The 16,213-nt window shown below is 43.3% G+C and overlaps 1 protein-coding gene across 1 annotated transcript; it reads left to right on the top strand.

Annotated features, from left to right (window-relative positions):
- The first annotated feature begins 6,159 nt into the window (after nucleotides 1-6,159).
- LOC111957685 (mothers against decapentaplegic homolog 4) lies at nucleotides 6,160-15,569 on the top strand. The gene is made up of 11 exons (XM_070436867.1): nucleotides 6,160-6,350; nucleotides 10,266-10,760; nucleotides 11,091-11,265; nucleotides 11,345-11,374; nucleotides 11,497-11,712; nucleotides 12,115-12,222; nucleotides 12,370-12,420; nucleotides 12,527-12,710; nucleotides 12,852-13,021; nucleotides 14,289-14,426; nucleotides 14,773-15,569. Exons 2-11 carry the CDS (start codon nucleotides 10,518-10,520, stop codon nucleotides 14,982-14,984), a joined length of 1,527 nt encoding a protein of 508 aa, XP_070292968.1. The 5' UTR covers nucleotides 6,160-6,350; nucleotides 10,266-10,517; the 3' UTR covers nucleotides 14,985-15,569.
- The last annotated feature ends 644 nt before the right edge of the window (nucleotides 15,570-16,213 follow it).

Here is a 16,213-nt window from a genome sequence, read left to right as displayed (position 1 = left end):
GCTAACGTTTTCCCTGCCGGGAACAAGCTACTGGTGACAGGCCAACGCCATGGATGACGCTTGATGTTCGGTCAAAAAGCCAGGTGAATGCGTTTACTTTGGTAACCCGACTTGAAGACACCCAGCCGGAGAGAGTTCGTCTCACAAACTACAGTGCCTCCAACCTCTTCCGATCGTCCTGACTTGGCTGTATCGACCATGTAGAGCGACAAAGTCCCAACTGGTTGTATGTAAAGTCGTAAGGTGGATGGGCTCTAATAGGCGAGCTCACCACTTTTGGTGGGGTGCTGAATGGGGGACAAAGAGTTGGTTATTTTTAGCCAGCATTGAGTGCTATGCTTGAGCTGCTGTACTTGCCTAGCTACAGCAGTAGCAAGATAGCCACAGGACACGCACCGGTCTAATGAGCTGCTAACGTTAATTAGCGTGACCCTTCGTCTCGGGGTTCGTTACTGTTAAATGCAAGCAAACTGGCTAAGTGAAATGCGTTGTTGAGAGACCTCATGTGAACATGAAGCGGGGGAGGTTCGCCGAGTACCAAAACTCGTCGACGCTAACTTAATTAGCTCGCTAAAAGAGCCTGGCTTGCTAGCAAACCGTCCCAACCATTATTTGCCAGCGAGTGTAAAAGTGAATAGCCATCCAGATTAGATATCACTTCGCTAAACGATAATAAAGATGAATCGTATAGTGACTTAAACCCTAGCTAGCTAGCTACGGTTCTTGTCAAAGGAAAAATTGTGTCTAACTAAACAATAACTGTCTATAACGAAAGCCTGATGAGAATTATACATATTTGAAGACATTACAATTCAAAATATTTGAGGATTGTCATCACGAAACATTTCAATATCAAAGTAAAATATATTAGTAGCATTGAGCCCGGTTCACTTATCACATTTTCGCCGTTTTTATGAAAACAGGCAGGAAAAAGACAGACATTTATTGGGCCTTGGGGTCCATCGCGTTCAATTCGAGAACAAAGAGGCCGTGCTCTATCTCTGGCGGTGTTTGAAAGGATCAAACCCGTAATGTATCAAGGGTAAATTGTGACTGTACCTGACCTACAAATAATAACGAGTAGTTATTTATGATGCAGTGTTCTTTGTAGATCAGTCCGTTGGCAGTCGCCTGCACTGTCGGCAGTAATGACTTCAAACAAGACCAGATGTTGAGTATTGGGCACATTCGTTCCCCAGGCGTTTCTGACGCATACCAGATCGTACAACGCATGAATAGGTATTTTACGCATGAAGAAGTTGAAGGAAAACATCAACTCAAATTGTTCCTTTTGTGATGACCACCCAGAAACAGTGTTGCATCTTTTTTGGCATTGTATTTATGTAAGAAAACTGTGGCAAGACATCAGTAGATTTATAATTGAACACATTTATGGAGATCTTACACTATTGTGGAGAGATGTACTTCTTGGATTCTTTACCTACGATAGAAATAAGCTGAAATCACAAATGTAAATTTACAAACAAAACAACACATTTTCTTACCTTACAAAAATACATTTAACTGTATTTTAAGACAATTAAATACTCTACTAACAAAAAAAGCTGTTGGAATAATAAGTGTATGTATGTACCCCCTACCCCAATTGTCCTTTGTATATTATTAATATATACACTTCTGTTCCCACATGTACTTCCTGTATTGATTTGTTGTTAATAAAAAAAAAAGCTAAGGTATTTTACGCATCAGCTAACTACATCATATTGTAATGAAACAGGCAGAGCAGGTCTCGAACCCTCGACCTTCTAGCCCGAAGTCCAGTGCGCTATTGACTGTGCCCCAAAAGCATGCTCAAGCAGCAGAGTCGATATCCGTTTATCGATATCCGTTTATAAACCCAGGTTCGTTACAATATGTTATAGCATTCTGTCAGTAAATTACCCAGTCGATAAGGTGCTATGCAACCTATGGGCGCATTCCTCTGCCCAGGCGTTGCTAATGCATGCAAGATCGTACAACGCCTGGATAGGTATTTTACTTATCAGCTAACCACATATGTTACAGCAATCTGTCAGTCGATGACGTGGCACTCAACCATTGGTTGATGAATGCAACGTCTTTATTTTATTTAACCTTTATTTAACTAGGCAAGTCAGTTAAGAACAAATATATTATTTACAATGGCGGCCTACCTAAAGGCAAAAGGCCTCCTGCGGGAACAGGGCCTGGGATAAATAAATAAAAATACAATATAAATATAGGACAAAACACACATCACAACAAGAGAGACACAACACTACATAAAGAGAGACCTAAGACAACAACATAACAAGGCAGCAACACATGACAACACAGCATGGTAGCAGCACCAAAACATGGCACAAACAAGAAAGTAAACAGCACAAAAGTCAAGAATGTAGAGACAACAATACATCACACAAAGCAGCCACAACTGTCAGTAAGAGTGTCCATGATTGAGTCTTAGCGCTGGGCGATATGGCCAAAATATATCACGTTTTTGACGGTTTGACAGTATTTTATGTTTTTGAATAATACAAGTTCTAAATTACCCTAGGGTGGCAACAAATACATTATAAGTGATTTCAATTGGGCTTTATACATTCTGATTGAACAGAATAAAACAATATCAATCATCAATCAAATCAAGTTTATTTTATATAGCCCTTTGTACATCAGCTAATATCTCGAAGTGCTGTACAGAAACCCAGCCTAAAGTGGTCAACTTGTAAGTCGCTCTGGATAAGAGCGTCTGCTAAATGACTTAAATGTAAATGTAAATGTCAAATCTTTTAAACAAAAACTGCACCCCCTCGTTGCTGCTTTTAATAACCATTTGGCTTCAGCTGACCAAAAATGTGTAGTGATTTTAATAACCAAATCCAATATTCAAACAATTGTTCTATATTCAAATGAATCACCCTTACCTTGATTAATTTGTCTGTGTTGTTATCCTCCAACATGATGTTCTACTATGGTCGAAATTTGTGGTGCTTTTAATTACCATTTTGCTTCAGCTGGCCACAAATTTGTGATGCTTTACGATCAAAATCGCAGTATATCATGGGTAAATTGTGACTGACTGATCTACAAATAATAATGAGTCGTTATTTATGATGAAAGGTGATTTGTAGATCAGTCAGTCGGCAGTAACCTGCAGTCATGTGTATTTATCTTGGAAATATTCTTACACTCCCCCTAGACCATTTAAAAAATGTATATACTTAAAATGTATTTTTAGAAAACAATAAAAAACATGTAAAAATAGACAGTATATAAAACATTAGCAGTAAGCATAGAATCATTCACATGTTCCAGTGTTTTGCCGGCCCGGGTTGCGCAATCGATTTGCTGATAGAATTTAGGGAGCCTTGTTTTCAGATTAGCCTTGTTAAAATCCCCAGCTACAATAAATGCAGCCTCAGGATATGTGGTTTCCAGTTTAAATAGAGTTGAATGAAGTTCTTTCAGGGCCGTCGATGTGTCTGCTTGGGGCGGAATATACGAGACTGGGATTATGATCGAAGAGAATTCTCTTGGTAGATAATGCAGTCGGCATTTGATTGTGAGCAATTCTAAGTCAGGTGAACAAAAGGACTTGAGTTCCTGTATGTTGTTATGATCACACCACGTCTCGTTAATCACAAGGCATACACCGCCGCCCTTCTTCTTACCAGAGAGATGCTTGTTTCTTTCAGCACGATGCGTGAAGAAACCAGGTGGCTGTACCGACTCCGAAAGCATGTCTCGAGTGAGCCATGTTTCCGTGAAACAAAGAACGTTACAGTCTCTGATGTCTCTCTGGTATGCAACCCTTGCTCGGATCTCGTCCACCTTGTTGTCAACAGACTGGACATTGGCGAGTAGTATGCTCGGGAGCGGTGCGCGATGTGTCTGTCTACGGAGCCTGACCAGAAGACCGCTCCGTCTACCCCTTCTACGGCGCCGTTGTTTTGGGTCGCCGGCTGGGATCCGATCCATTGTCCTGGGTGGTGGACCAAACAGAGAATCCTCTTCGGAAAAGTCGTATTCCTGGTCGTAATGTTGGTGAGTTGACGTTGCTCTTATATCCAATAGTTCCTCCCGACTGTATGTAATAAAACCTAAGATTTCCTGGGGTATCAATGTAAGAAATAAGACATAAACATAACGAAATACTGCATAGTTTCCTAGGAACGCGAAGCATGGCGGCCATCTCTGTCGGCGCCGGAAGACCAGTTGTTATATATATATATATATATATATATATATCTCTCTATGTTTCTATATTTATTTAACCCCAATATATATATATATATATGTGTGTGTATATACAGTTGAAGTCGGAAGTTTACATACACCTTAGCCAAATACGCTTAAACTCAGTTTTTCACAATTCCTGACATTTAATCCAAGTAAAAATTCCCTGTCTTAGGTCAGTTAGGATCACCACTTTATTTTAAGAATGTGAAATGTCAGAATAATAGTAGAGAGAATGATTTATTTCAGCTTTTATTTCATTCATCACATTCCTAGTGGGTCAGAAGTGTACATACACTCAATTAGTGTTTGGTAGCATTGCCTTAAAATTGTTTAACTTGGGTCAAACGTTTTGGGTAGCCTTCCACAAGCTTCCCACAACAAGTTGGGTGAATTTTGGCCCATTCCTCCTGACAGAGCTGGTGTAACTGAGTCAGGTTTGTAGGCCTCCTTGCTCGCACACGCTTTTTCAGTTCTGCTCACAAATTTTCTATAGGATTGAGGTCAGGGCTTTGTGATGGCCACTCCAATACGTTGACTTTGTTGTCCTTAAGCCATTTTGCCACAACTTTGGAAGTATGCTTGGGGTCATTGTCCATTTGTATGAGCCATTTGCGACCAAGCTTTAACTTCCTGACTGATGTCTTGAGATGTTGCTTCAATATATCCACATAATGTTCCTACCTCTTGATGCCCTCTATTTTGTGAAGTGCACAAGTCCCTCCTGCAGCAAAGCACCCCCACAACGTGATGCTGCCTCCCCTGTTCTTCACGGTTGGGATGGTGTTCTTCGGCTTGCAAGCCTCCCCCTTTTTCCTCCAAACATAACAATGGTCATTATGGGCAAACCATTCTATTTTTGTTTCATCAGACCAGAGGACATTTTTGTCCTAGAGGACAGGTTGTCGATATAGGACAAGTTTTACTGTGGCTATGGATACTTTTGTACCTGTTTCCTCCAGCATCTTCACAAGGTCCTTTGCTGTTGTTCTGGGATTGATTTGCACTTTTCGCACCAAAGTACATTCATCTCTAGGAGACAGAACGCGTCTCCTTCCTGAGCGGTATGACGGCTGCGTGGTCCCATGGTGTTTATACTTGCATACTATTGTTTGTACAGATGAATGTGGTATCTTCAGGCGTTTGGAAATTGCTCCCATGGATGAACCAGACTTGTTGAGGTCTCCAATTTTTTTCTGAGGTCTTGGCTGATTTCTTTTGATTTTCCCATGATGTCAAGCAAAGAGGAACTGAGTTTGAAGGTAGGCCTTGAAATACATCCACAGGTACATCTCCAATTCACTCAAATGATGTCAATTAGCCTATCAGAAGCTTCTAAAGACATGACATCATTTTCTGGAATTTTTCAAGCTGTTTAAAGGCACAGTAAACTTAGTATATGTAAAATTTCTGACCCACTGGAATTGTGATACAGTGAAATAATCTGTCTGTAAACAATTGTTGGAAAGATTGCTTGTATCATGCACAAAGTAGATGTCCTAACCGACTTGCCAAAACTATATTTTGTCAATAAGACATTTGTGGAGTGGTTGAAAAATGAGTTTTGATGACTCCAACCAAAGTGTATGAAAACTTCTGACTTCAACTGTAGATGTAGGTAGAGTTATTAAAGTGACTATGCATAGATGATATCAACAGAGTAGCAGCTGTGTAAAAGAGGGGAGGGGGGCATAGACGTTTGTGTCTAACATATCCAAAATGTCCCAGATAATATACAAATCATGTGAAATAGTGACATTTTCCATCAGTGCAGCAAGCTAGTGGACTCTCAAGTACTGTTGAAAGTCTATTTGATTTGTGGGTATACGACGACACAGTGTCCGTAAGGTTGAATTCTCCCTAACCATCATTTTTATCTTCCCCTGGCGGTTCACTGTTTGTGAGCGCTATACTACATGTTGCCCATGCGCAAAGCGCCATGTTGGAGGAAATTGCTGTGAACGAGAAGCACTGATACAAATCCGTGTTTTGTTATCCAACTTATCTGATTATCTACGTTTATTTTGAAATTCAAATGATTTTTATGTTATTTTAAATGATCGAACAAAGAAGCACGGAAGATCAACACAATTCGAGCGCAAATGCAAGAGCAGAAATACCGCGTTTGCAGGGTATGTGGATGAGGCCGAGACGGGAGGCTAGCGTAGTTTGGGAAGCTTGTGCAGTCTGCCAGCGAAATAGCCTTAACGATGGGCTCAAACTGCTTTTGATTAATATCAGGCAAAATAACAGTGGATAGTTAGCTATGTTATCAAGACCATTTTGACTGAGAAGAACAGCGAACTTCTGTTGACATCTTCGTTTTTAGAAGCCAAAGCCAGCACGTTAACTAACTGGTTGTAGCAACAATAGCATCTTGTGACCGACTACCAGATGTTTTATTATTGTGCATTGGGTTACTTTAGTTACCGTAACTAGTTACTGTTAAAATAGCTGACTAAACTCCACTCCTTTGCAGTTCATCAGAAGCGTCCTTCACGGTGGAGTTTAGTCCGCTAATTTAGCTGTAATGTTAGACGTGTTTTGACCCAAGTCGGCCACAATAGTAGTTTTGATTTATGTGATGCTAGACACAATAAGGATTAGTCACTGGAATTTGTGGTTCGCCTTCAAAATACGTCCCCTCTATTTGAAAGTGATGCAAGTGGATACAAATAGTGGAATCGTTACATATTTGATCTAGATAATGCTAAACAATTTTGGAATGTTGCCATATAAATTGAACCAAATATATATATTTTTAAAACGAATGTTGAAGTCACACTGGCTGTATTAGAGATCAGAATTCCCCTACAAAAAATATTGCACTTAGAGTATGAGTATACTTAGAGTATGTTGCAAATACTGCATCCTAAATATCAAAAAAATTATACTGCAGTCATTTTGATGTGTAACTTTAGTTACTGTGCAGTATAACTGCAATTACTGTGTCCAAAATACCACTGTTACTGCACGTTTACTGCAGTTTCAAAACTGCCATCTTTTTTGTAAGGGTTGAATTGGGGGCATACTTATACACTGCTCAAAAAAATAAAGGGAACACTTAAACAACACAATGTAACTCCAAGTCAATCACACTTCTGTGAAATCAAACTGTCCACTTAGGAAGCAACACTGATTGACAATAAATTTCACATGCTGTTGTGCAAATGGAATAGACAAAAGGTGGCAATTAGCAAGACAGCCCCAATAAAGGAGTGGTTCTGCAGGTGGTGACCACAGACCACTTCTCATTCCTATGCTTCCTGGCTGATGTTTTGGTCACTTTTGAATGCTGGCGGTGCTTTCACTCTAGTGGTAGCATGAGACGGAGTCTACAACCCACACAAGTGGCTCAGGTAGTGCAGCTCATCCAGGATGGCACATCAATGCAAGCTGTGGCAAGAAAGTTTGCTGTGTCTGTCAGCGTAGTGTCCAGAGCATGGAGGCGCTACCAGGAGACAGGCCAGTACATCAGGAGACGTGGAGGAGGCCGTAGGAGGGCAACAACCCAGCAGCAGGACCGCTACCTCCGCCTTTGTGCAAGGAGGAGCACTGCCAGAGCCCTGCAAAATGACCTCCAGCAGGCCACAAATGTGCATGTGTCTGCTCAAACGGTCAGAAACAGACTCCATGAGGGCCCGATGCACATTTGTGGCCTGCTGGAGGTCATTTTGCAGGGCTCTGGCAGTGCTCCTCCTTGCACAAAGGTGGAGGTAGCGGTCCTGCTGCTGTCTCTTATACACATCTAGATGTGTATAAGAGACAGGTACTGGCCTGTCTCCTGGTAGCGCCTCCATGCTCATGCTACCACTAGAGTGAAAGCACCGCCAGCATTCAAAAGTGACCAAAACATCGGCCAGGAAGCATAGGAACTGAGAAGTGGTCTGTGGTCACCACCTGCAGAACCACTCCTTTATTGGGGGTGTCTTGCTAATTGCCTATAATTTCCACCTTTTGTCTATTCCATTTGCACAACAGCATGTGAAATTTATTGTCAATCAGTGTTGCTTCCTAAGTGGACAGTTTGATTTCACAGAAGTGTGATTGACTTGGAGTTACATTGTGTTGTTTAAGTGTTCCCTTTATTTTTTTGAGCAGTGTATTTCACTGTACAGTACATTTTAATGACCAAAGACATGATATTTCTACCTTCGATTCTGTGGCATAGAGAAAGTTGACATATCAGACAAGGGAGGTGATATAAATAATAATCTGAGCAAAATAGAATGTTTTGGGATTTACACCCTCCAGGCATAATTTCCTAAAGGTCTAAATGATGAAATGCCTACATATGTTATGTTATAAATGTGAACATGAATTTATGCCCCCATTTCTGATTACTCTGTATTTCTTGCGCTGTAACCATTGGTTTATGCTTGCTGGGCCGATGTCCTCATTGTGGTTTTACAGACGTGTTTAATAAGTTTTATGTACACACCTTTTATTAGAATATTTATGAAATGCACATTGTTATATTTGGTAACACTTTTTTCCCCCTCGACTCCAACCTCATTCGATGCATTGGAACAGATGTGTGTGGAGCTATGTCTACATAAGGGTGCACATTTTAAACTCACAAAAGCTCTGACGAAGGCCTTGAGTCCGATAGTATCACTGCTCTTTAATAAGCTTTACCTATCAAGAGCAGTGTGTGGCTTTCTTCTTTCTTATGAGATGCACTGAACAAATATAAATGCAACATGCAAGAATTTAAAAGATGTTACTGAGTTACAGGAAATCAGTCAATTGAAATAAATTCATTAGGCACTGGGAATACAGATACGTATCTGTTGGTCACAAATACCTTTTAAAAAAAAAGTATCTGGTGTGACCACTCCTCTTCAATGGCTGCTCGAAGTTGCTGGATATTGGCGGGAACTGGAACACGCTGTCGTACACGTCAATCCAGACCATCCCAAACATGCTCAATGAGTGATATGTCTGGTGAGTATGCAGGCAATGGAAGAACTGGGACATTTTCAGCTTCTAGGAATAGTGTACAGATCCTTGCGACATGGGGCCGTGCATTATCATGCTGAAACATGAGATGATGGCGGCAGATGAATGGCATGACAATGGGCCTCAGAAACTAGTCACTGTGCATTCAAATTGCCATCGATTTAATATGCAATTGTGTTCGTTGTCCTTAGCTTATGCCTGCCAATACCATAACCCCACCACCACCATGGGGCACTCTTGTTCACAACGTTGGCATCAGCAAACTTCTCACCCACATGACTCGATACACGCTGTCTGCCATCTGCTCGGTACAGTTGATACTGGGATTAATCCGTCAAGAGCACACTTCTCCAGGGTGCCAGTGGCCATCTGAGGTTAGCATTTGCCCACTGAAGTAAGTTACGACGTCAAGCTGCAGTTAGGTCAAGCCCCTGGTGAGGACGCTGAGCACGCAGATGAGCTTCCCTGAGACGGTTTCTGACAGTTTGTGCAGAAATTCTTCAGTTGTGCAAACCCACAGTTTCATCAGCTGTCCGGGTGGCTGGTCTCAGACAATCCTGCAGGTGAAGAAGCCGGATGTGGAGGTCATGGGCTGGCGTGGTTACACGTGGTCTGCGGTTGTAAGGCCTATTGGATGTACTGCCAAATCTCTAAAACGATGTAGGTGGCATATGGTAGAGAAATTAACATTAAATTCTCTGGCAACAGCTCTGGTGGCCATTCCTGAATTCAGCATGCCAATTGCACGCTCCCTCAATTGGAGACATCTGTGGCATTGTGTTGTCACAAAACTGCACATTTTATACTGGCCTTTTATTGTCCCCAGCACAAGGTGCACCTGTGTAATGATCATTCTGTTTTAATCTGCTTCTTGATATGCCACACCTGTCAGGTGGATGGATTATCTTGGCAAAGGAGAAAAGCTCACTAACAGGGATGTAGCCAAATTTGTGAATTTCTGTGATCTTTTATTTCAGCTCATGTAAAGTGTTGGTCCCGTGTTTCATGTTGCGTTTATATTTTTGTTCAGTGTATGTACAGTGCCATAATAACCCACTCTTGTCCTCTTTTTCCCTTAATCCTAGCCCTTGAAGCGGTGGGTTTTGGGGGCACAGCAAGTGTGACAATCCATTTAATTTTGTTCTGGGATGCCTTGGATTTCAACTTCGACAACTGGACAACCAGAGTGACAGTGCCTGGAGGGGAAACAAACACCCTCTCATATCGAAATCTTTCTTATGCGTTGCTCCACACTATAAACACGACAAAAAAGCAACATTTATAGTTGGGACAAATTATTTATTTCCTATACGGAGTAGTATTCTCTATTGGTCCTCATGATGTCTATCACCAACATGCCTACGAGTAACGACGCTTGCCTGAGCATTGTACACAGCTTGATGTGTCATAGGCAAGGGGCAGAGAGTGAGACCTTTGCCAAGCGAGCAATAGAAAGTCTAGTGAAAAAGCTGAAGGAGAAGAAGGATGAACTGGACTCCCTTATCACAGCCATCACCACCAATGGAGCTCACCCCAGCAAGTGTGTCACCATCCAGCGGACTCTGGATGGCCGCCTGCAGGTAGGGAGTACACCGCTGTCTGGGGATCAAGGCTGTATTCACTAGTGCACACCGTAGCAAAACATGTAACAGAATGTTTTGCAACCAAAACAATCCTTTGTCATTGTTCAAGTTAGTCCCTCCTGATTTCGGCCGGTTTGCTTCTTTGGTTCCTAGTGAACCTAGTGAATACACCCCTGGGATAAGCGGCAAAGGTAAAAATGGCGAGATCAGATGGCATGACTGGGGATCTTGTAAAGGTGAAAAGTATAGGGTATGGGACCTATTAGCACTTTTGGGTGAAGAAGAAAGTATTTAGTTAAATCAATGGGTTTAATCTTGTGTTCTCAGGTAGCAGGGCGTAAAGGGTTCCCCCACGTGATCTACACTCGGTTGTGGAGATGGCCCGATCTGCATAAAAATGAACTGAAGCATGTCAAATACTGCCAGTTTGCATTTGACCTGAAGTGTGACAACGTCTGCGTGAACCCCTACCACTATGACCGGGTGGTGTCTCCGGGTATTGGTGAGTGCACTGATGCCTCTGGTGTTTATTTTTTTACTCTTTAACTCTTTTGAGTGATATTTTTCATTTTATTTCACAGACCTATCAAGCTTGACTCTTACCAGCACAGGTAAGTTACCTCTGTTTTGATAGTTGTATACTTTTTTAACGGAATTATCTTCTGTTAATGTATGTTTTGTTTGTTGTTGACTTGTATCATGACTTCTCTCTATGCTCTCTATGTGCTCTCAGCTACCAGCCTGGGACTGATGGTTAAAGATGAGTACGACTTTGACGGCCAGCCCCAGCTGCCCACCATGGACGGGGGTCACTCCCTCCAAACCATCCAGCATCCTCCCTCCAGCCGAGTTGGGCCCCCCTCGGAGCCCTTCAGCACCGCTGGCCTGCTGCCCCTCGCTGATGCCCGCACCACCTCCGCCTTCCCCAGCATCTCTGTTGGATCAGGAAGTGAGGGCCTACTCCACCACCCTATCCACTTTATCTCCCCTAATTTTATGGCTCTTTGTGTCCTCCTCACCCAAATCATTAGAGGTCATAGGCAAGGTGTGGGTGGTTTATTTGGCTACAGCTTATCTGCTTGTTGACAGAAGAGGACAACACCCCTAAATTAGTCATCTCACAGTAATGTCAAACTCATTCTGCAATGTAATGGCTTAGGAAAAGGAACCTATTATGTTGCCCACCTGTGGTCACTTTCTCTTTTCCCGCTCATTGGCTATTATTTACACCCTGATTTTCCCCGACCCTCTTTGAAATGTAGCGCAGCTCATTTACTAGCTGAATGGACAGTGTCGAAGTGTGGCTCTCCCTACAATTCTCATCTGTAAGAATCCACCTGTGCCCTTACAGATGCCACCTCCACCTGGACGAGAAACAGCAGCTTCATGCCCAACATGCCTCACCATCAGAATGGGCACCTGCAACACCACCCACCCATGCCTCATCCAGGGCACTACTGTGAGTCCATGCCACCATCAGGATTACTCTCTGTAGTAGTAGAACATGCATTTCACTTTTAGAACATATAATGCCCGCAACTGAGAACTGGGTTGAAGGAGTTATGTTCCAAGATTTAACATTGCTGCTTTCATGTCACCTTCGTAGGGCCTGTGCACAACGAGCATGGCTTCCAGCCCCCCATATCCAACCATCCAGGTAAGTGAAGCACAACACCTATATTCACCCGACAAGGTGTTCAGAGTGCCATGAGTGAGTCTGGAGAGGACTGAGTTTGGGGTGTTGTTGCTGCGGTCTGTTGCAGCGCCCGATTACTGGTGCTCCACCGCTTACTTTGAGATGGACGTGCAGGTGGGCGAGACCTTCAAGGTGCCCTCCACTTGCCCTGTCGTGACCGTGGACGGCTACGTGGACCCGTCGGGTGGAGACCGCTTCTGTCTGGGCCAGCTGAGCAACGTGCACCGGACAGAGGCCATTGAAAGAGCCAGGTACGGCGTCCCAGCCTCCTACCCCCCCTTACCGTTTAACTATGATGAGCTTCTAGCTCTGAATGGAGGTGAATACTTGACATTGCCAGAAGAGTATTTGGTCACCCCACTGATAATAACTGCTGTTCTTTTCACTTCAAGGCTTCACATCGGGAAGGGGATCCAGCTGGAGTGCAAAGGTGAAGGGGACGTGTGGGTCCGTTGCCATAGCGACCACGCAGTGTTTGTGCAGAGCTACTACCTGGACAGGGAAGCCGGCCGCGCCCCCGGCGACGCCGTGCACAAGATCTACCCCAGCGCCTACATCAAGGGAGGTCCCAACTCCTCCGTTTGCTTAGCTTTACCAATGTGTTCATTGTGTTGTTATCCACCCCCTGGTGTCCAAGCTGCGAATTGCATGTAGCTGGTAGTAAATGTACACTACATGACCAAAAGTATGTGGACCACCTGCTCGATTATATCATTCCAAAATCATTGGTATTAATATGTAGTTGGTCCCCCCTTGCTTCTATAACAGTCTCCAATTTTCTGGGAAGGCTTTCCACTAATGCTGCGTGGACTTGCTTCCTTCCATTCAGCCACGAGCATTAGTGAGGTCAGGCACTGATGTTGGGTGATTATGCCTGGCTTGCAGTCGGCATTCCAATTCATCCCAAAGGTGTTAGATGGGGTTGAGGTCAGGGCTCTGCAGGCCAGTCAAGTTCTTCACACCGATCTCAACAAACCATTTCTGTATGGACCTCGCTTTGTGCACGGGGGCATTTTCATGCTGAAACAGGAAAGGCCTTCCCCAAACTGTTGCCACAAAGTTGAAGCACAGAATCATCTAGAATGTTATTGTATGCTGGAGCATTAAGATTTCCCTTCACTGGAACTAAGGGGCCTAGGTCCAACCATGAGAACCAGCCCCATACCATTATTCATCCTCCACCAAACTTTACTGTTGGCACTATGCATTAGGGCAGGTAGTGTTCTCCTGTCATCCACCAAACCCATATTCATCCGTCGGACTGCCAGATGGTGAAGCATAATTCATCACTCCAGAGAAAGCGTTTTCACTGGTTCTGAGTCCAATGGCGGCGAGCTTTACACCACTCCAGCCGACGATTGGCATTGCTCATGGTGATCCTAGGCTTGTGTGCGACTGCTCAGCCATGGAAACCCATTTCATGAAGCTCCCGACTAACAGTTATTGTGCTGATATTGCTTCCAGAGGCAGTTTGAAACTCGGTCGGGAGTGTTGCAACCGAGGACAGACGATTTTTACGCGTTTCAGCACTCAGCGGTCACGTTCATTGAGCTTGTGTGGCCTACCACTTCGACGGCTGAGCGGTTGTGGTTCAGAGATGTTTCCACTTCACAATAACAGTACTCCCAGTTAACTGGGCAGCTCTACCATGGCAGAAATTTGACCAACTGACTTGTTGGAAAGGTGGCAATGTTTGTCTATGGCTATATTCTCGATTTTATACACCTGTCGGCAACGGGTGTGGCTGAAATGGTCTAATCCACTAATTTGAAGGGGTGTCCACATACACTATATATATATGTTGGTTTTTGTTTGTTCCCCTTCCCAGGTGTTTGACCTGCATCAGTGCCACAGGCAAATGCAGCAGCAGGCGGCGACGGCGCAGGCGGCAGCCGCAGCTCAGGCTGCCTCTATTGCTGGGAACATCTCTGGGCCGGGCTCCGTGGGAGGCATCGCTCCCGCCATCAGTAAGCAGCACACCACTTCCCTCCTTTTGAGCAACACTCACATACTCCCACAGACAGGACACTTGGCTGCTACTGACTCTCACACAACTTCAAACCTGATACATCACTCACACCACTTTTCTAATAGATATATACAATGCTCACATAGCCCATTCTAAAGTAATTGACCAATTATCACATCAAATTGCAGCATCGGTCAGTCATTGATGATCCGTAGGAATCCATACCAGTTCTGTAGTTCAGATACCTCATCAGTGTGGATGTATACTGTTGTTGAGACGGAGGGAGGAGGGGAGGTATATCAATGTAATGGAACCCAACTCGGGCTCACTCTCTCCTCACCCAGGCCTTTCGGCAGCAGCCGGCATCGGCGTGGACGACCTGAGGAGACTGTGCATCCTGCGCATGAGCTTTGTCAAGGGCTGGGGTCCCGACTACCCCCGGACGAGCATCAAGGAGACCCCCTGCTGGATTGAGATCCACCTACACCGCGCCCTCCAGCTACTGGACGAGGTGCTGCACACCATGCCCATCGCTGACCACCAACCCTTGGACTGAACCACCAGACTGACCCCTCCCCTGTGACACTTCAGTGTGAGAGAACTTGGAATGAGGCGGGGTAGGGGACAGGAAAGACGCCCTGTTTAGCTATACAAGTAAACAAAGACTTGTTTCTCTCTATGGGTCGTTCCTCTTTTCTTTGCCTTCATATTGTCAAGTACGTCCAGGTCAGGACAGAGGCTTTGATGAAGAAAGGGGGCTACTCTTTTCAATCGCCCTGGTGCCCTTCACCAGTGATCCCATCTGGGTAACCTATGCAGTGTTTTCCACAAGCACATGGAGTATTCAGCCAAATAGAAAAAGTAGCCAGCCAGGCTTCCCTGTTGTTTTTTTTGCAGAACATGCTCTATTTTGGTGGTCTCTGATACATTCTAATGCCTTGATTCCATGCAAAATGATTGCATACTTTGAGGTTACCGCCCAGATTGGAAAAGTGTTTACAATTTAAATGACTGAATTTAAGTATTGTTAGTTGTTTAGGGTATCGATCATATGATCAGGACTATTTTCTAAGTAAGGACATAAAACCTCTCAACATTTAACCTGCCTTCTCTTGAGATTAAAGTATTTTACTGCAAGATATGAATTGCCACAATTGTTTGTTCTTCAGATTATATTTTATTAAAACAGAAAAATGAAGTAAATAGCCCAATTTATTTATAAATTAAAGGTTAAATGTCAAATTAAACAAATGTGTTGAGCACTTTTGTCAAATGACAAAATAGGTCTCTAAAATGAACAAAACGCTCAATTAAGTTCTGGGTCCATAGGTGTTAAGAGAAGAGAGAGACTGACAAGATAAGTTACTGAAAGAATTTCAACAAGTATTCAACTATCTTTGTGAATTGCAGTATGTAATTTATAGTAAAACTCTAATAGTTAACCTAATGTCAGTTTGTGACAAGATAAGCTAGTATAGTTTAGATAATCATTGTACCATCTAAACCGCTGTGAAATATAATTTCCATAACCATAAATATTATTTCAGCTGTTCGAAAACAAAACTTAATGGGAAGCATCTTCCACTTCTTAGACTTTTTTTAAATGTATTTTTTATTAACCCATACACCAGCCCACCCACCCCTCGGAGGACACATTTTTTTTAGTTTTTACAGATTTTCTGCTACATTTACAGTGCTTTCATAAAGTATTCAGACCCCTTGACTTTTTCCACATTTTGTTACGTAATCTAAAATGGATTAAATAAAAAAAGCTGCAATCTGCAC

Source organism: Salvelinus sp. IW2-2015, linkage group LG33 (assembly GCF_002910315.2).
Source record: "Salvelinus sp. IW2-2015 linkage group LG33, ASM291031v2, whole genome shotgun sequence".
NCBI classification, from domain to species: domain Eukaryota; kingdom Metazoa; phylum Chordata; class Actinopteri; order Salmoniformes; family Salmonidae; genus Salvelinus; species Salvelinus sp. IW2-2015.
This window is presented reverse-complemented; position numbering and strand designations above follow the sequence as displayed.

Excerpts from the sequence above, each read along its gene's own strand:
- LOC111957685 (XM_070436867.1), top strand. The coding sequence starts at position 10,518 with ATGATGTCTATCACCAACATGCCTACGAGTAACGACGCTTGCCTGAGC. Across the intron at positions 10,761-11,090 it reads CTCTGGATGGCCGCCTGCAG|GTAGCAGGGCGTAAAGGGTT; the intron begins GTAGGGAGTACA and ends TTGTGTTCTCAG. Across the intron at positions 14,427-14,772 it reads AGGCATCGCTCCCGCCATCA|GCCTTTCGGCAGCAGCCGGC; the intron begins GTAAGCAGCACA and ends CTCCTCACCCAG.